At 57.0% G+C, this 19,226-nt stretch overlaps 1 protein-coding gene across 2 annotated transcripts in view; it reads left to right on the top strand.

Moving 5' to 3' along the window:
• The window catches only part of SEMA3F (semaphorin 3F), a 102,335-nt gene that overhangs the window by 72,571 nt on the left and 10,538 nt on the right, over window positions 1-19,226 (top strand). The window contains exons 5-11 of one of the 2 annotated variants that reach the window (XM_054034422.1): window positions 54-173; window positions 3,395-3,484; window positions 10,273-10,366; window positions 12,798-12,917; window positions 16,414-16,553; window positions 17,018-17,132; window positions 17,944-18,013. In XM_054034422.1, coding sequence (XP_053890397.1) covers window positions 54-173; window positions 3,395-3,484; window positions 10,273-10,366; window positions 12,798-12,917; window positions 16,414-16,553; window positions 17,018-17,132; window positions 17,944-18,013 — 749 coding nt within the window. The remainder of the gene's footprint in view (window positions 1-53; window positions 174-3,394; window positions 3,485-10,272; window positions 10,367-12,797; window positions 12,918-16,413; window positions 16,554-17,017; window positions 17,133-17,943; window positions 18,014-19,226) is intronic. The other variant, XM_054034423.1, reaches the window with a different exon arrangement.

The following is a 19,226-nucleotide window of genomic DNA, read 5'->3' as shown; positions in this document are numbered from 1 at the left end:
CGCATGCTGCCCCCACCCCACATAACCCCTTTCATTCTCCTCCTGCTTCGCAGGGCGAATGTGGCAACTTCATCCGCCTGATCCAGCCCTGGAACCGGACCCACCTGTACGTCTGTGGCACTGGCGCCTACAACCCCATCTGCACCTTTGTCAACAGGGGGCGCAAAGCACAGGTGAGGCACCGAGGGGGGAGGGGCACTGCTCGGCCATGCACGCTGAGCCAGAGGGGTGGCATCCCCTCAGCCCCAGGGAGCTGGCCTAGGCATGGCATGTCCTGGCAGGGCTCCCTGTGCGGTGCAGTATTTACTCCAAGAGGCCGTCGCCCTGGCTCAGCCTGTGGCTTGCAGTCGCTCTCAGCCTAATGGACCCTGCGAGAGGCACATAAGAGGCCTGGCCAAGGTCTCCGGCACAAGGCCAGGCAGCCGCAGTCTGGAACCTGGGGCCATTGTAGCCAGCTCAAAAGGGGGCACTCATGGAATACAGCAGCCGTCTGGCCATCCCTGTGTCTCTGAACTGCGTGTGGGGGGTTCGCTTTACATGGATTTCCTTGCAGGGGGAATTTTCAGCTACTGGGCTGTGAATCCCCTTCGGACAGGATCCTTGGGCAGGGAAGGGCTCCATCTTGAAAGCAGCCGGAGGTTCCTGCACTGTGCTGAGATGTGCCAAGCCCTTGGCTCTCGCTGAAGATCTGCCGGGAGCTTTGCACAGGTGGGAGCTTTGAGGTGGGAGAATCTCCACTTTGGGCCTGGCTGCCTGCAGAGTCATTGGCGCTGCTCGGCGTCGTAGCTTGGGGCAGTGAGTGGTCCCACTCAGGGGCTGGAATGTCTCTCTCCCCTTGGAGGCTGATGAGTTTTGGCGGCATGGGGCACATGGGGAATGCAGAAATTTTTGCATAGCAGATGCTCAGGTAGCCGTGGGGAGGGAGGGGTAAATGAGAGAGATGGTTTGGTACATTTCACTTTAGATTACACTAGTGAATTCTTTGTATTTGTCTCTAAGACGGGATCATGCCCCCGGAGTCAAGGGCGGGGACACATATAAAACAGTGAAAAACAAAGTAATCGGGTGCTGCTCCTCAGCTCGGCTCCACCAGAGCTCTGGTAGCGCTCGGCACTGGGTTATTCTATCATGTGTATACAGTGAGGTGTGGAACGGGGAATCTTGGTTTTCGCATCGCAGCTGGTTGGGGTTGCCAGTCCTGTGTTACTGGAGAGCTAATCCCATGCATGGGTCAACGCCTCGGTCCCATTACTAAGCCCGCCTGTGTCTGCGAATGGCTTCATTAATACTGCTGCCCCTCTGCCGAGCAGCAGCAGAGCTCGGGGCCTGCGGGCCAGCCTGCCAGTGGAGGAGAAAGCAGCGACGCCGAGTGTGCGGAGATTCGCAGTGTATCCACCGGGCCCGGAACTGAGGTGGGCCCAAACCGTCCAAGAATCTCGCCCACGCACTCGATTCTTCAGCAGCAACTCGCCCTCTGGACTTGACTCTAGTTAGAGAGGATGGAGCGGTGAGCAAACTGCCCTGCTTCTTGCCACAGCCACCACCTACAGAACATGCATCACAGCACCCAGCCACACCAGCATTTCTTCCAGCTGGCCAACTTGTAAGTCTGGGGAACAGCATTACCCGGTGACACCCGCTGTGTCATGGACTGTGCCTGGCTAACACCTGCCTTGTTCTGACTGTGTGATTTGGGTTCATCACTCAAAGCTGAACAGGCATGCGTTTTTGCGCACTCTGCAAGAAATGGATGCACCCCTTCCTGGTTTTCTATTGGCTGTCATGTGTGGGTTTCTATTGGCTGCCTGCCTTAGAGGATGGGGGCTGGGACAGAGGGGCTCCCCCACATCCATGTCATCCATTCCAATCCAGCTGTGATCCCTGATGAGCAGAGTCTGTGCTGTCCCCTCCTTAGGGCTGTTTAGGGGCTCATGTGGATCTCAGTGCGTTTCCCCTGGGGCTGCATCCCCTAATCGCCGTGAGCATCAGGGGCCCTAATCAACCTCGGGCCCTTGCTGTCAGTCTCCTCCAAGAGGCCAAGGCAGGAGGGGGTCACCCCCAGCCTGGGGGGGTGGAGGGAAATCTAATCCCACCCTTGCCCATGCTGTGGGAGTGGGCTTTTCTTTCGGAGAGGCTCCGCCCACCACCTCCCAGGTTTCAAATAGGCTGTGGCTGTCGCTAGAGGGGGTGGGGCCTCTTGTTCGCCATGGGCTCTACCCACCAGCCCTGGGGTCCAGGTGGGCTGGTACCTCCCAGTAGCGCAGCACCGCAGTCCATTGGAGAGAAGGCAGACAGTGAAGCTGTGCATAAGGTGACTAGAGAAGGAGGAGCTGGCCCCACACAGCAGCTTTGTGGGATTGGAGTAATCCTGGCGTTCCTCATCATCCTCATGCTTCAGGGCATGAGCTGAGGTCAGGAAGGATTTTCCCAGTCGTGCTACAGAACTGTGGGCTCCATACTATTCCCAGCTGAGAGAGGTGCCCTCCTCAGAGGTCAGATGTGCCCTGTCAGCCAGGGTGGCACCTCCTGTATAGCGCCCATGGGCACCGCTGGGCAAGCCTGGCTGAGTGTGGGATAAGGTCACTTGGTCCTGCTAGTGAAGGCAGGAGGCTGGACTTGACCTTTCAGGGTCCCTTGCAGTTCTGTGAGATAGGTACATCTCCATATATTATTATTATTATAAGGACTGGGAAGCCCTGAGGCTCCTCGAACCACAGGCCACATCAGGGAATTTGCTGCTGTCCTGGCCCCTCGGCAGCCTGGGGTTCTCAGTCTGGGTGTCACAAGGATGTGGCAGGCAGAGCAAAGGGCACAGTTATGCATACTGTGCAGCAGGTCTGAGCCAGCCATGTGGCATTTGGTCACACGCAGTCCCAGAGACGGGCCAGGACCCAGCCCTGCGGGAGCCAGGATTCCCTGAGGTTTAACTGAGGGTCTTGGTTCCTCCCCCTGTCCCTGGAGTGTGTGTGTGATCACCGGGGGGTGGGGGAGAGGGCTTGTCACAAAGTTCCACATCTGCTGTCAGTGTCAGTAAGGGGCAGCAGGAGGCCCTCCAGTGTGTGCCACACACAAACATGCCACGTATGCTGGCACACACCATGCCCACACATGCCATCACAAGCATGTTGCCACGCTAGCACATGGTGGGCACAATCACATGCGGCCCGCACAATAGCCTGGGCACACTCACAATGCCCTGGGCTCAAGAGCGCTGGCTCTGCCACGGGGGCGCTCTAGGAGCTGGGGCAGGCACGCTGGCTGGGGGTGGGGGGAGTTTCTTGCCCTTCCAGGTGGGCATGACCCCTCCCACTGCCCTAGTGCCCATCCCCACCCACCCCCTGGGTGGCCTCTGGCCCGGCCAGCTCTAACTCTCTGCACTGCTCCTTCTCCTCAGGCCTTTGCGCTGACCCAAAGTGTCCAGCCGGGAGGACGGGGAAGCCGAGCCGCAGACTCCTCCCACAGCCCGACACCAGCAGAACGCAAGGTGGGACTCGCGCTCAGACCCCCCCCAAGGGCAGGAGCCGGCTCCCCTCCCAGGGCATGCCTGGGCTCCCTAACCTTCCTCCCCCATGGCATGCACCTAACCGCTAACCCCCGGCTGGGCATGCCCCTTGCAATGGCTGAGCTGTCTGTGCCACCACCCAGCACAGAGCAGCCAGTCCTCGCATCTCCTCTCAGACTAACGCCTTGCTCCCCCAGGCCTTGCTCCAGATGCCGTGGGGAGGAGGGACACTGTCAGAGGCCCCGTGCCGGGAACGGAGCCACTGGCTCCGGATTCCTTTTAGAGCACCGGCCACTCGCAGGGGTTGGGGAACGGTGGGTGTTGGGCCTGATTGTTGGTAGGACCTACCAAAACACATGCGGGCACTCCCCCGGCTGGCTCTTTAAGCACAGCAGTGCCCACCACCCACCAACGCTTCAGCTGGAGATGTATTGTGTTGTTCAATTGGGAACGGGCCAGATCGGGCAGGGGAATGGGATATACGGCTCTGAGGCCCTGCTCCTGACAGTGTCTCTTCGACAAGATCATCTTCCCGCCAGGCTAGCAGCTGGGCCGGCTCACTGCATGGAGGCAGGGTTAGCCTGGGTTCGCATCGCTGTCTCCATAAGCAGCTTGGGGTGCTGGGAGGAATCAGGAGCTCATGGTCCCAGGGGGAAGTTCAGCTTCTTCCAAGCTTTGATTTTCCCTGAGTGATCCTCCTCCTGTGCCGTGAGCACCACCCTCAAGGCTGCTGTTCGAGGGCATCTGCTCTGCCCTCCTGACTCCGGCTGCCCCCAGAGTCCATTCCAGGGGCTCAGTAATCCAGCTCCGGTCCTTCTCACCCACCCACCCACCCCCCAGAGCCTGTTCCAGCAGCTCAGAAATCCAAGTCCGGTCCTTCCCACCCATCCCCCCAGTCTGCTCCCAGAGCACATTCCAGGGGCTCAGGAACCCAGGTCTGGTCCTTACGTCCCCGCCAGAAGCAGCCAACAGCAGGCGCTGCCAGGCCACAGGCACATCCCATGCCCCAGCACCTTCTCCACAGGGCAGTTTGCATCAGGGATGTTATTCGCTGAGAGCCTAGAGACCGAAGCCCACCACAGCACTGATGGGCAGGGCCTAGCGAGATCCAGCAGTGCCCCTCACACACACATGCTCCTCCTGGGCTCAGAGCACCCCAACTGCCCACGCTTGGCTGGCGTCTCTCAGCTGGGACCAAACCCCAAGGGTTGTAGATGCCAGTCCCTGTGCAGGTTTCAGACCGGCCGCCTCCCCCACCCTCCAGTGGGGTCCAAAGCATGGGGAGCATAGCAGCTGCCTGGCAGGGGGCAGGAGGCACCTTCTGCAACCCAGCGAGGGGTCAAGACACTGACATGGGGACAGTTCCCTAAAGCAGCCATGTGGGGGGCGGGTGTCACAGACCTGGGCACCTGCCTCCCACGGCTGCCTCCTGAGATGGAGCCTGGTGTTCTGCTCTCCCTCTGCCATCCCAGGGCAGGGTGGGGGTGGCAGCTCCCCCATTCCTGGGTCTTCTCAGCCCCTCACTGTCCCCCCCACCATGCATATCTCCTCCCCCAGCCCGGCTGCAGTCCAGCTCTCCTCCCTGGCTCCCATGTGGGAACTGGCTTCTCTGCTGGGATTCGGGGCCTGGCGTGTGACTGCGTGAGGCCCTCCATGGCACATGACTCTCCTCCGGCGCCTGCCTGCCTCAGCCCCAGTCCCATCGGCATCGCTGCACCCTGCCAGAGAGGAGTCATGTATCCCCATCAGGACAACAGCATGCTCTGCGCTGGGCCAGGGGCAGCCTGGGCTGGGCTAGAGGCAGGAGCCCCCGTGACAGGCAGACAACAGTCCCCAGGAGGTGCCCCCTCTGCGCCAGCCCTCTCGGGCCAGAAAGGAAGAGCTCCTTTTGACATCTCGCCACACGCCCACTGCTGTGCCTGCGTCACCATCATCAGAGAATGGAGGAAAAGCCACAGTGCCCTTTCCCTGGGCAGAGAGGCGGACGTCTCGCGGGGAGGGTCACTGGGGCCCTCCTGGACTGGACCCCCCCAGCAAGAGGATGAGGAGTTACGAGGCAGAGAGACAATGTCCTGAGGAAGAGACAGGAGCCTCTGGTCAAGCTCCACTCAGCACCAAACTGGGGCAGGGGGCCACTGAGCTGTGCCCATGAGCTCTTGGGCAGCCCGGAGCTTTAATCTATGCCAGTTTGTAGCAGCCCCAGCACGCCCACAACTAAGCTGGGAGAATCCACTCCAGTGGCCGTGAGCAGAGAGACTCTATTGTTGGGCTGGCCCCTGGATATCTCATGTTACCACATTCCCCACTAGCACCAGGCGAAGCCCGCAAACCAGTGTTGCCAATGGGCCTTGGGATTCCAAATGGCTCAATTCTCGTGAGATTTCGGAAGGGGGTGTTCTTAAAGTGCCAGTACCTGGAGTCAGAGGTTTATGGGAGGAACTCAGCTTGTATCATCTGGCAGTTTTCTAGCCCTCGCTGATGTGCTTGGAGGCATGGATGCCAAAGGCTCCAAGCCCAGGAGGCTCTGAGTTTGAAGCCAGGATATTTGGTTTTTTTAACTGCTGGTTATTCACGAGTAGGTTTTACTTGGTGTGACTATTCGGGGGATGGTGCCCTTTATCACGCTCTTCATCACGCGGTCTCCTGCTTAAAAAGTTTAAGTCGTCCAATCAGGGAGCAGAAAAAATTCCACGTGGCTTAGGGGACCAATCACACACTTGAGAAACAGTGGCGGTGAAGTTTTCGTGAAGCCATTGTCTGAAAGTGTCTGGCCCAAATGATTGGTCTCACCATTGCAAATAGGAACTCAATTGGGAAGATCAAAGGGGTTAAATTTGGTGGATGAATTATCCACAATAAATGAGTTGCCCAGCGCTGGGTCGGTTTCCAGTAACACTTAGTGCAGCTCACCTGCATCACTGAATTGCAGCTGCCATTCATGCTAGAAGAAAGCGCCATAGTGCTGCATATGCAGATGGGATGCTGCGTGTTTGTACTCAGTGTGGGTGTGGCAATAGCTGTTGGATTGGGATGGTTGGATATACACCAGGGTGGGGGTCGTACGTACCCAGTTTTACCTCAGTCACATTGATGTGCATGCTCCCAGTGAAGCTAGTTGTTTGCGTTACCCATTGTCACCACACTAAATGCTCTTTTTTATCCCATCCATTCATCTGAACCTTAATGCCCCTGTATGGCTCTGTGTTATAACAGCACCTCCTGCCCTGACTCAGCCCATTCCACTGAAAGGAGCTGACATGAGCAAGTCCTCAGGTAAAAGAAGGGTCAAGGGAGGGAGATTAATTCTGTCTGATCCAATCCATCTTTAAGACAACTTCAGCACAGCTCAGCACAGCTCGTTTGTGTGACTCTCTGAGACAGGGATGAGCTCAGCAGTTAGCTATTTGAACCCTGTGTCTTTCACTTCCAGCCCTTCAAATCCGGCCACTTCCAAAACAGTCACCATGCTCCGAAGCCCATAACCGACCCTCCTTTTCATCCCCTTGTTAGACAAATATTCGCGGAACATTCCAACAATCAACAGCAATTATGTTACCAACAGCTTAGATGCGACCAGAACATCTGGACTAGATACGGTTGAAATGTTCCAATGGAAAGTTTTTCCATTGAAAAGTAGCATTTTTTCATAAATGCCCCTTTTTTCTTTTGGTCACACACCACCACCAGCATTATTTTTGGTTTCCAGCAAATATTTTTTTTGTCAGAAAGGTGATCAAAGTTTCGATCACGATTTTGATTCCCAACTTTCAGGCAATGAAAAATTGCAATGACCATTTGGATAAGGGTTTCTATTTAAAAAAAAACAATTTGCAAAGAAAGAAAAAAATGGGTCAGTTTCAAACCATTCAAAATGAAAACAACTTCAGCGGTTTTCACTCCACTGGTTTTTCAACCAGTTTTAAGCAGGACTGGCTCTTGGATTTCAGACAAAAAAGCAGAAGACACCTTGTCAGGTTATAGGAATGGGTGTGTGACTTTTCCTCGAAACACCGAGACTGATACCCATGGCTCTCTACTCACAAGTGCAGGAGTGGCACGAAAGCAGGCTGGCTTGGGGCAGTTGGGCTGGTATGACTTTTCATTCATGGATGGTTTCTACCATGCTGCCATACAAAATATCACTAGCCAGGGATGAGACACCTTGGACTGCCCAGGTACACGGGAACATGGGCATTGCCAGGCTGAATCAGAACCGAGGTCCATCCAGCCCATTGTCCCGTCTCTGACTGACGCTGGCCCAGCTGCTGCAGGGGAAGGTGTAAAAGCCCTGCAGTGGTCGATGTGGGGTAATCTTCTCCTCACGTAGGTCTCTAGTAGCCAGCGATTGGCTCATGCCCTATGTACAAGATTGAATATCCCTGCCAAAAGTTATTGTGGACATAAGGTGGCGATAGCACGCTGGGGGGGACAAACAAGGCAAGCCCATTGCTGGTATAGGGCTAATATGAGGTGTGATAGCAAATCAGATGGTGGTGGGCTGGCTGCCATGGAGATGGTCTGGGAACTTGGAGCGAATTCAAAGGGGCACCATCCATTTGAAATCTAGCCTGTTTCAATCATGAGTGCAAGGTCGCTCCCGGCCCCGCCCCTGCCAGTTCTGTGGTGTTACACTCCTCTCTCTTCCTTCTCTCTTCGTGATGCTTTTCTCTGCCATCACTGTGGGGGGTCACTCGGACTGCGGGAGAAGCTGGCTAATGCCTGGGCTGCATGGAGGATGTCACCCTGGTGTAGCGACCCCTGCTGTACACAAGGGAAACCACAGCTGGCACAGAAGCAGCCAACCCAAGTGGCAAGCAGAGTTGGACTCAATCGGTGCAAATAGCTATTTAGCCTTGTACACTAGGAGTTGTACTGGTGCAGCTACAGTGGTGGCTGGCTGGACTCAGGGGAAATCACTAGTACAGACCAGACCTAATTAAATATGGGCCCCATTCAGCAAAGCACTTAAGCGCATGCTTAAACTTTACGGTTAAAGGTTAATACTGCTGCCGACTCTCACAGTTTGATTGCGAGTCCGGCAGTTTCTGGAGTATTTGTTTAAACCTTCGGCTGGTGGCATCAAGAGATTGCAGGAGAGTCTCTGCTTTCATTCAAAGTCAAAGGCAGTTTCTAGCCCTCCTGGTTGCAGAGGAAAGCTTGAAAACATGACGCACGTGTGCCCCAAAAGCTTGGAAACTAGAAATCAAAGAAAAACAACCCCACAATTATTATTTGTTTTTTTTCCAAATCTCATGATTTTTAAGCCAATCTCATGATTTTGGCAGGTCAGATAACGGATGTTTAGCATTTAAAGTTGGCAACACCTGAGTTAAACACATGCTTAAGTGCTTTGCTGAACAGAGATGGTTTGATGACTTGGGACCTGCTTTATGGGGAAACCAGGGACTATTTCCCAAGTAAGGTCAAATGTACAAAGTAAATAAATTGCCACACTGCCTGGAATGCCATCCTAAGGGGCAGTACTTCCTGGATTACACTACTGGTGGGTGGAACTTCCTGGAATGAAATCACCCAGTATTGGTGGTATGATGTAGTGTGAGAGTAGGACGTGTAGCCTGATCTCACCATTTGATCTTCCAACACACATTTACATAGAGACGCTTGCCGTCCCCACTTCCTGAGCTTCCTACTCAATGGAGTTTAATTAGTAGACTATAATTGTGGTATCACATGCAAAGGATGAAGGACTGTGGAGGCTTTAAACTCATTGCTGCTTGTACTGGAATGTCATTTCCTTAGCAGCCACTCAGACGGGCCCTAGCTGGGGTTGTTTCTGGTTTTGTTCTAACCCAGGCTGCCATCAAAAGGCTTGTGGCTGATGACCAGCAGCATTCCTGCAAATCAGTCATTCTGTAGCTGTAATAACATGACAGAGGTACTGACTGTCTCTGCTCTCAAACGCTAAGCAGGGCCAGGCCTAGTTGATATTTGGATGGGAGATTGCCCATTAAAAAATGAATGATTAGGCCCTCTTAGCTTTGGGTCAGTGCCCCTGGCGTGGCTGAGGTGCCGTTGCTCGGGCAAGATGGCAGAGTTGTCAGCTTGTGGCTGTTACTACTGTAATGAATCTGCATGCAATGCTACTCTGCATGGAAAGCCAGGCCAAAGGTGTGGCCAGACGGGGGCCCCACCACCACAGATGCCCAGCCATTGACTCCAGCGAGATTAATGGTAGTGACAGAAGGACAGGTGCTGTGATGGGGCGATCGCTGAGCAACCGTGGGCTTGTGCCATTGAGGGCTTTGTCTAGGCCCACCTGGGAAAGGAATTGGGCACTTGCAGCAGCATTGGAGTAACAGCCCCTCACCACTCCACTGTACAAACACATTCTGCATCAGCTGATGCTTTCAGGTTGCCTCCGGGATGCACCCCAGCTGGAGTTTGGTGCCGGAGCTGTGAAGCAATAACGATCCCATGACATAATTCCCCAGTGGAGAAGTGATAACCCCCGTGTCCCGTTCAGATTCTGCCTCGGCAATGGGTAATTCCATTCTGCCTCTAACTTTGCCTCTGCAGTTCCAATGGACCCAGCATTCTCCGTCATTGCCTGCCGTTCGGTATGCGCAGCATGACTGTGGGCTGCTAAATAGCTGCTGTGCTCCCCCCGCGCCCCCCCAAGAGGGGGCTGCATTTCATTGCTGGGTGAGGTGAGGCTTATGAGCGCTGTGGAGTTATGAAAGCGCTTTGGGCTCCTCTGTCCTACAGAAATGGAAGGGGTGGGTGTAATGGGCTCCCTCCTTCTGTTCCAGGATTATATCTTCTACCTGGAGCCGGAGAAGCTGGAATCAGGGAAAGGGAAGTGCTCCTATGACCCCAAGGTGGACAGCGTCTCAGCCTTGATAAGTGAGTCCTTCTCTCTTGCAACTGCAGCACTGCAAGGTTTCCAAGAGGATGGGGGCTGCTCTGGCTGGGTCTTGCAGTGCTCCAGAGGGACATCCAGCTTGTTCTCGGCACTGATTCCAGATGGACCTAGACCAAGGGGGCAAAGGGGCAAAGGGGGTATGGCGGTGCCAGCCATTGCCAAGGCACAAGGCCAGGAAAGGGCCAGAGCAGCGAAGGGGAAATGCAGATGGGGCTTTTGCCTGGTCTCCATAGCGGGGAGATGTCTGCAGGGGTGAAGGTGGAGTAGCCAAGGCCCTAGGGGCACCAGAGCCCAAAGATCTAAGCTTGGCTCCTCGCCAGAACCACTTCAGGCAGGGCAGGAAGGTGCCTGAGCCCTCCACCAAGGGACCAGGCAACTGGGAAGGTGCCCGGGCATGTGGCCTTTAATTCATGAGCTCCGGCCCGGACCCAGGAGGGGCCTGGCTGGTTGGCTCATGGGGATGCAGCCACTGTAGATAACGTGTCAGTCCTGTTGGGCCGTTCCGTCCTCCGCACCGCCACCGATTGAACCCTCGGTCACTCTCTCCATTGGTGCCACGCGACCACTCTCGTTGCCCAGGGAACCCCCAGAAGAACTCGACAGCCACAGAACGCCTGCACCCTGCTCTGAGCCAGCCCTGTTCTCAGCTGCTGTGAGCCTCGCCTTGTGCAGATACTGCTGCACTGCGTCCAGCGTGGACTTGCCACTCCAGTGAGAAGCAGCCACTTGCAGGTTATGGGGAGCTGAAGCCAGGGAGTGCACAGGCTGTGGGAGCTCCAGAACTCCTGTCCAGGCTTTGCCTGGGACAAGCCAGGGAGCAGAGGCCTGGGGAGCTGTCTGTTCTCTTCCCGGCCCTGGCACACATGGTTCCTCTTGTGTGGACCTGGAATGGCGCCCACCTGAAACAGATGCTGCTGGCCTGGCACAGCTGGGGAAATCTCTCCCCATGAGCTCCCATTTTGTCCCCCACCCCCTTGAACTAGCCAGCACCACAACTGCATGGGGGTGGCCCACAGACCCCTGCTCTCCCGCCCAGCTGCATCGGAGTGGAGCAGTGGGCCAGCCCCTGGGGAGGGACCTGCACCAATCTGGGTTGAGTGCCAGGGCTGGCTGCGTGCCAGGGAAATATTAGGTGGTTTGAGACTAATGTTAAAATGAGAGGTGATGAGAAGCTGTTTAGGACTTCAGGGCAGGTGGCTGTTGAGTGGCTGCTCCCCCCTCCCCAGAGACGTTAGCCTGGCGGTGTTCTGCAGCTCCACTGAAGGTGGCTGCCCCCAAGGAAGCCAGGCAGAGATCCGAATCCAGGGCCCAGCAGCTGTAGGGCCAGCAAATCCAGACCTGGTGTGGGGGAGGGAAAGCAGCGGGGTACTTTGGCCCGATGTGAGGACTTGGAGGTCTGTGGCTTGGCAAGAGGCACCCGGATGCCATGGTGATGGGTGTGGGACGAACCTAGGTAGAACAGAGTGGAAAACGGGGTAGGAGAGGCTCTGACGGCCACCAACAAATGCTGGAAAAATCCCCAGGGCATCTCTTTCCTCGATGAGGTCAGATCCAACCCTGGGGTAGGAATGGCCACGGTGAGTCAGCCCCATGTGCTAGGAGCATCTCCACCCCGACTTCCTGTCCTATTTCTGTCTCCACATTCATCTCCCATTTCCTGTACCTCCCCTGCCCCCTCCCAACTGATCAGGCACAGCCCCGGGCACTGCTGGCGCCCTCCTGGAAGCTGCAAGGCCACAGTGCAGAGCATGGCATCCCTGGTGTCCGTGGTGCTTTGCCCCTGGGGTGATGAGGGGTGGGGCTGGCTGGGATGGGGTTGCAAAGGGCAGGAGAGCGAGACAGAGCAGTGAAATAACACGGGATGGTATCGATGTCCTGCCATCCCCAGGCCTGTATAGGCAACAGCTGTGCCGAGCTCCCCAAGGAGCGTGGGCCAAAGCTCTCACTTACTGTTAATCCCCCCTCGGGCCTCGATGGGCCTCGGCCGCCTCTGATCCTCTCCAGGCGTGAGTGTTGCCTTACACACTAGCCCCGGCACTGCTTCGTTCACTGGGGAGCAGCTGCAAAGCAGGGGGCTGGCAGCCAGGCCTGGGACAGTGCCCCCAACCCGGTGCCTACTGGGTACCACATGGGAGATGGAGACCTGTCTATGAGCTGACAAGGAGCTGGGGTCCCTCTCCCCAGAGGGGAGATGGACTGCTCTCAGGGCTGCCCCAGGGAGCACAGGACGTCCTGTCAGGGAGAGGTCATCAGCCCCTCCCCCGAGCTTCCCTCTTTGGGCAGGGCTTGGGGGCAGGACAAAGGGTCTGCATGAGGAGGGGCTGGGGGGTCCTCAGGCCCCCCACAGTCCCCCTTCAGTAACTGCTCCCCTATACATCCCAGTCCCTGCTGACCTCTGCTTCCCACCTGCAGATGAGGAGCTCTATGCTGGCGTCTACATTGACTTCATGGGCACGGATGCGGCCATCTTCCGCACCATGGGCAAGCAGACAGCCATGAGGACTGACCAGTACAACTCCCGCTGGCTGAACGGTGAGTTCGGGGGAGCCACGGGTGGAGACGGGGCGGCATCATGCATCTCCGGGACGTGAGATGCTGCCCAGGGCCTCGCAGTCTATATAAAGCCCAGTGCCTGGGTGCCCTCTGGCCTGCCATTCCTGGGGCTTCTCTGGGGCTCAAGTAGCATGAGCACTGCATCCAGGGTGGGGCCCACACCCCACAAGCACCCAGGAGATCCCCACCCCCTTGCATGGAGTTGATGGAGCACTCTAGCTACGGCTGCAGCGTTTTAGGAGAATCTCCATGGGTTAGCCCTGGCAGAAGGCAGCTGTTGCCTCATGCCAGCTTGGCAAGGCTGTGCCAGGTACATGGGGCAGCCTGGGGGTGCAGTTTTCCCTTTGCCTGTGATACGCCAAGCAGAGCTGGTGAAGTCACAGCCCTAGGGCTATGGGCAGTAGTAGGCAAGGTGCGTTTTAACCAGGGTGATGTGAACGACAAACTTTCCTTGACTTCCCTCCAAGCCCCCGACTTCCCTTCACCCCCCACCCCAGCTTTGTGCCTTCTCCCACGCCGCCTCTGTGCTGGGAGTTGCCACTCTCTTCCTTCAGAGCCTGGTGCCAGGGCATTTCCACCCCCTGCGAGCTGCTTCCAGGGCCCCTGGAGCCTGAGGCCTGCACATCTGCCCTCTTCTGGTTCCTGCTAGCAGTTCTGCCTCTGCCAGCAGATCCGGCGACACTGGGCTCCTACCGCCAACCCGCTCACGGCTGGGGGCATTCGTAGGCAGCAATCCCTGCTCTGGGTGTGTTTCCAGCAGTAAGAGATCCTTCTGCAAAGACCCATCAATGCACGCTCGTCCCACTCCATCTCCAGCGGGCACCGCAGAGACGCTGCCTGCCTGCCTCCTTGCAAGCTTCTGAGGCACTCCCACCATGGCAAACTGCTGTCAGGGCCCCAGCAGGAATGCCGAGCCTCCTGGCCTCAGTCACAATGGGTCTAGACATCCTGAGGGCCCCCACGCAGAGACCTGCTGTGGAGCCGTGGCGATGCTGGCGCCAGGGGGGCAGTTTTGAGGCTGGGCCCATCTCCTTCCCTCAGCAGTTTTGCAGAACATGGATGAGTGCAGCTACTGGTCCATTGTGAGCAGAGAGAGATTCCACTGCTGCTCCCATCTGTGCTGGCCAGAACCAGGCTCTAAGTCCTTGAGTGCCCTGCTCCAGAAGCTTGTGATCACTAGAAATACCAGAGGAGCGAACGGGATAGCCACCATCTTGGCCTGGGAACCTCCAGAGCTCAAACCAGGAGCTGCTACACTGTGAGCTAGAGCCCAGGCTGGGGCTGTGAGAGCCTCACCTCCTGTGTGGACCAGGCACAGAGAGGGGCCTGTGACCCATGCTGACCAGAGGGTTACGGCAACCCAGGAGGAAAACAAATCGGAAGGTTGATATCATCCCAGAACACAAAGCAAAGCAATTGGCAACTGGCTACATTCTCCCCTCAAAGGCATTGTCCTCATTGAGCAGGAGAACCTGGACACGTGTCAGATTGGGAAGTGCTACAGACAGGACATTGCCTAGGACGGGTGTCACAATTTCATCCCTGACAAAGAAGTGCCCTATTGAAGGGAGTTCTTACTGAAGGACCAGGCTAGTGCTGGAGCTGAGGAGGAACTTTGAAGCATCCCTGACCTGTTTTGCCAGGACAGCCCTTCCCTGGTGCAGCGATCTGAAAGGGTGAGACCTTCCCCAGGTGCATGATCTGAGACACTTGCAGATGTGCACCCAGACTCACCAAAATTCAGGCCATTCAACCCAGTAGTTGCCAAGCCCTCATGGCTCCATCCCTGGAAAGTGGGCAACCAGTGAGCAGCACTATGTACTCAGCCACCTTCAAAGCTGGTAAAACCCAGAAGAAGTGGTGGCCATTTCATCAGGCAAGGACAAGAATTCCCTCCCAGCATGTGAGCCTCAACAAAAGGATCTTACCAAAGGAACAGGGAGTCCCTTGAAGGCCCATGTGGTGTCTAGGGGAAGTGCCAAAACTCAAGTATTGCAGAGCCAAGTCCTGGAATAGAAACAGCAAAGGACAGAGAGCAAATAAAACTCATAGATAGATAGATAGATAGATAGATAGATGGGTCTGGGTCTGGGTCTGGGTCTGGGTCTGGGTCTGGGTCTGGGTCTGGGTCTGGATGGATGGATGGATGGATGGAAGGGTCTGTATAGAGGGATAGATGGTTCTGCATGGGAATAGGTGGATGGGTCTGGATGGGAATGGGGTGTCAGCCCCATCATCTGCAATAACCAATCCAGAACATCTCTCTCCTGCTCTCCCTCCCTTCCCCGCTGCACCAGAGGGAGGTTCCTGGTGGGAGGTATGCCTGGCCTTCTCCCAGTAGCACCTGCACCTGTGGCAAAGCAGCAGTGACAGCTGAGTAAACTGAAGTTGGAGCGATCATATTATACCTCTGGGCACAGTAGCTGCAATTGAGAAGGCAGAGCTGTCACCGTAGGCTTGGAGGCATATTGATTGATGATGGACAGATATTCTAGCAGGAACAGCACTGGTCACTCCACTTCCAGCTGCCAGACAGTTTCCATTCTAACCTCCTGCTTCCAGTTGCTCGAAAATTGCTGGAACTTTGGGGCTAAAATTTCCCAGGCATGGGCTCTTTCGTGTGAATTGATATCCAAACGTTTGAGCAAAAAACTGTCAAGCAATTTTGGAGTCCAAGGAGAGCTGGGGGCCAAAAGGGGATACACTTTTCTCATTATTAAGAAAAAAAATCATCGGACTTTTGTATAGCACCTTGAGCACTGACACAAGCGGGGGTAGGCCACTGATGTATGGTATGAGACGTGCCAGTGAGAATGCAAGTCCCCCTGCCTTCCAAGGGATTGGTCACAGGATACGTTGTCGCTGCCTGGGGGCTTGGCAGCTAGGTCTGAGCAGCCGGGTTAGCCTTGTCTGGGTGTGAGCGTCCCCACTGCAAGGCCCAAGCTGTGCTACTGTGTCTTCACTCACCCGTGTGCCTGTGGCACATCCCATGGTTCTTTGTGCTGAGAAGTCGTTCCTGGTCACTTGCAGAGAACTTGTCTGTCCTTTGGGGGGACTTGTGGGAAGGCCCTGGAGGCTTCATGCTGGGGGTGCATTCCCCCCAAACACAGGGAGCTCTCTAGCTAACTAGTTCCACTTTACGGGCTTTATTGCTAGCTAAAAACTTAGGATATTACATTAAAAACTGTTAAGAAAAAACTAAGGTTGCCTTGCTGAGCATTCCAGAGCCACACAACTTTAACTGCCCTGTGTGTGGGTATTGCCATAGGGTGTTTTTTGCTGAGCATTCCAAAGTCACACAACCTAATCTCTGCCCTTTGTGTGGGTATTGCCAAAGGGTGTTTCTTTACAAATTCACATGTTCTTTTGCCAGTCGGGGGGCACTGGGGCCATGTACTAGCCTCTCAATAGATTGCAGGGCAGGCTCCTGTCCCATTGGCACATGGCCTCACAGTGCTGGCATGTCTGGTTGCAGACCCAGCATTTGTTCACGCCCAGCTCATCCCGGACAGCGCCGAGAGGAACGACGACAAGCTTTACTTCTTCTTCCGGGAGAAATCAGCTGATGCCCCGCAGAGCCCTGCTGTCTACTCCCGCATCGGGCGCATCTGCTTGGTATGTACCTGGCTCCCCACGGCACACCCTGCTGGGAGTGACTGGGAGCTCTCCCCACAGACAGAGCTCCTGCTCCATTCTCTGCAGTGCCCCCAGCTGGGACTGGAATACCAGCAGTGTCCCCTACAGACTGAGCTTCTGAAAGGAGAAGCTGGGATTTGAATAGAATAGCTGGGAGCCTCCACACAGCCAGCGCTCCTGCCCCCTCCCCACAGTGCCCCCTGCTGGGAGAGGCTGGGGCTGGAGTACCGGGGAGCCCCCCACAGCCAGCACCCCCTGTCCCACTCCCCACAGCACCCCCTGCTGGGGGAGGCTGGGCTGGAGTAGCTGGGAACCCCCAACAGCCAGCGCTCTGTCCCCTCCCCACAGCGCCCCCTGCTGGGAAGCCCAAGCTAGCAGGACGAGCCTAGCTCACATTCTGGTTGCCCGAGTGCCTGAGAATGGTATTTTCCCCCCTGGTTTAGAATGACGACGGAGGTCACTGCTGCCTTGTCAATAAATGGAGCACGTTCCTGAAAGCCCGGCTCATCTGCTCCGTGCCGGGCCCTGACGGGATCGAAACGCACTTTGATGAACTCCGTAAGGGCCGGTGGGCAGGGTGCACTGGGGCGCTGCCATGGAGCGCGCCGGGCAATGAGGTGCCTGGGAGGGGCAACAGCTGACTACAGATACCAGAGGTGGTAGCGGGCAGAACCTGTGTGCTGCCCAAGCTGTCACTGCAGGCTACAGCGTCTCTGAGCAGGGGCAGCGCCACATCTGGGTCCCCAGCACCTCCTGGGGAGCTCACAGGGGTCTTCCTGCCCAGCCAGGAGCCTCCACGGAGGTGTCCAGCGAAGTCGCTCTCACCAGAGGCTGGGAGGCAGTGCAGCCCCCAATAGCTTGTCAGCACCTGCTGTGGCATGTGATGGATGGGCTGCACCCGGGAGCAGGAGGCGCCGTCCCATCGCCACCTGGTTCCCTGCACTTTGCTTGCCTAGATCAATTCCAGATGGTGCCCAGAGGCTCCCCTGGTTCCTAAGGGGCACTCTCCCCAGCCTGCATCTTCACCACTGGTGCACGCCTTGCAGCTGAAGCATCCCCTGTGCAACAGCGCTTAGCTGGGTGTGCCCCCCACAGCCAGCATTCCTGCCCTGGTCCCCACAGCACTCCTTGATGAGAGAGGCTGGAGTAGCCGGGAGACCCCCACAGCCAGCGCTCCTGCTCTGCTCCCCACAGCACCCCCTGATGGGAGAGGCTGGGGCTGGAATAGCCAGGAGCTCCCCACAGCCAGTGCTTCTGCCCCGCTCCCTGCAGTGCCCCCTGTTCTCCCTCCATCTGCCCTGTGTCCCCTGGTCCCTGCAGAGCTCTGGGGCGTCTCTCCAGCTGTTGATGCTTTCTCTTCTCTCCTCAGAGGACGTGTTCATCCAGCAGACCCAGGACGTGAAGAACCCCATCATCTACGCCGTGTTCGCTGCCTCTGGGTGAGCCCACCAGGAGGGGTTGGGGATGGGTCTCCGTGGGAGTGGAGGGGAGAGGCACTGCAGCAGGGCCTGGGGACGACATGCAGGGGCTGCTGGGGGAGCGGGGTAGATATGGGGGGGTATCACACTCGGGGGGAAGACCCTCCTGATGCAGGGCGTGCTGGTCAGGCCCATCCCGGCACTGGCAGAGGGTTCTGGGTCAGCCCTGTCCTAGCACAAGCAGATAGGGTTCAGGGTCAGACCTGTTCCAGCACGGGGCACAGGAGGTTCTGACTCAGACCCGTCCTGGCGCTGGCAGGGAGGGTTCAGGGTCAGCCCCCGCCAGGTGAGAGCAGTGCCCCGTTGGGCCCTGTTCCCCACTTCCCCTGGCGCCCCCTCCAATGTGGTCTCCCGTCGCACAGTCTGAGCTCAGGCAGGAGGGGCTCCATGGCCTGAGATTCCCTCTTTCCTGCCTGCGCCAGGTCCAGGAGTGGGGCTCCCTCTAGGCTCCCCTTCCCCACGTTCAGAACCCCGCAGGGCTGGGCACTGGCCTGGGCGACACTGGGTTCTGACCCCATCTTGGCACGGGCCTGGCGCTCCCTATCTACCCCCATGCTCCCCGGGGCTTTGTGGGTGCAAAGGGGTCTCTTTCCTCCCAAAGAAGCCGGCCCCACCCATTCAGCTGATCACTGCAGGGGGGCAGGGGTGTCTGGGGTGGGTCTTGCACTGCTGCAGGGGAGGGGATCCCAGCCTGACTGGGGGTTCACTCGTTATAACCCAGAGCCCTGGAAAGCATCACACCCACCCCCAGCAGGGAGACACGCACTATCCCAGATGGGGAAACTGAAGCACAGAGAGGGTAGTGACTGGCTCAGGGTCACAGCGCAGTCCTGTGGCAGAGCCAGGCATGGAACCCAGGCATCCTGGCGCTCAGGCCAGTGCATTAAGCACGTGAGCAGCCTTGCTGTGTGCCAGCTGGCATCACTGAGTCAGTCCCAGCGGGAGAGGCCAGGCAGGGCAGCTGCTGAGGACCTGGATCCCTCCGGATCTGCCTCTGCAGAGATCCAGGATCACAGGCAAAGCAGCTGGGTGGGGCCGTTCCCCAGCCATGTCCGGGCATCGCTGTGCCATACCTTCACGGCCAGTGGAGCCCTGACACCCCCGTGTCAGGCTGGGATTGTTGGGGATGAGCGTTTCTGGATCCCACATGAGCAGAGAGCTTGAGGTGCTGTCC

This window comes from Malaclemys terrapin, chromosome 7 (genome assembly GCF_027887155.1).
Source record: "Malaclemys terrapin pileata isolate rMalTer1 chromosome 7, rMalTer1.hap1, whole genome shotgun sequence".
In the NCBI taxonomy this organism is placed as follows: domain Eukaryota; kingdom Metazoa; phylum Chordata; order Testudines; family Emydidae; genus Malaclemys; species Malaclemys terrapin.
The sequence above is the reverse complement of the archived record's forward strand: the minus strand, read 5'-3'. Positions and strand labels throughout refer to the sequence as shown.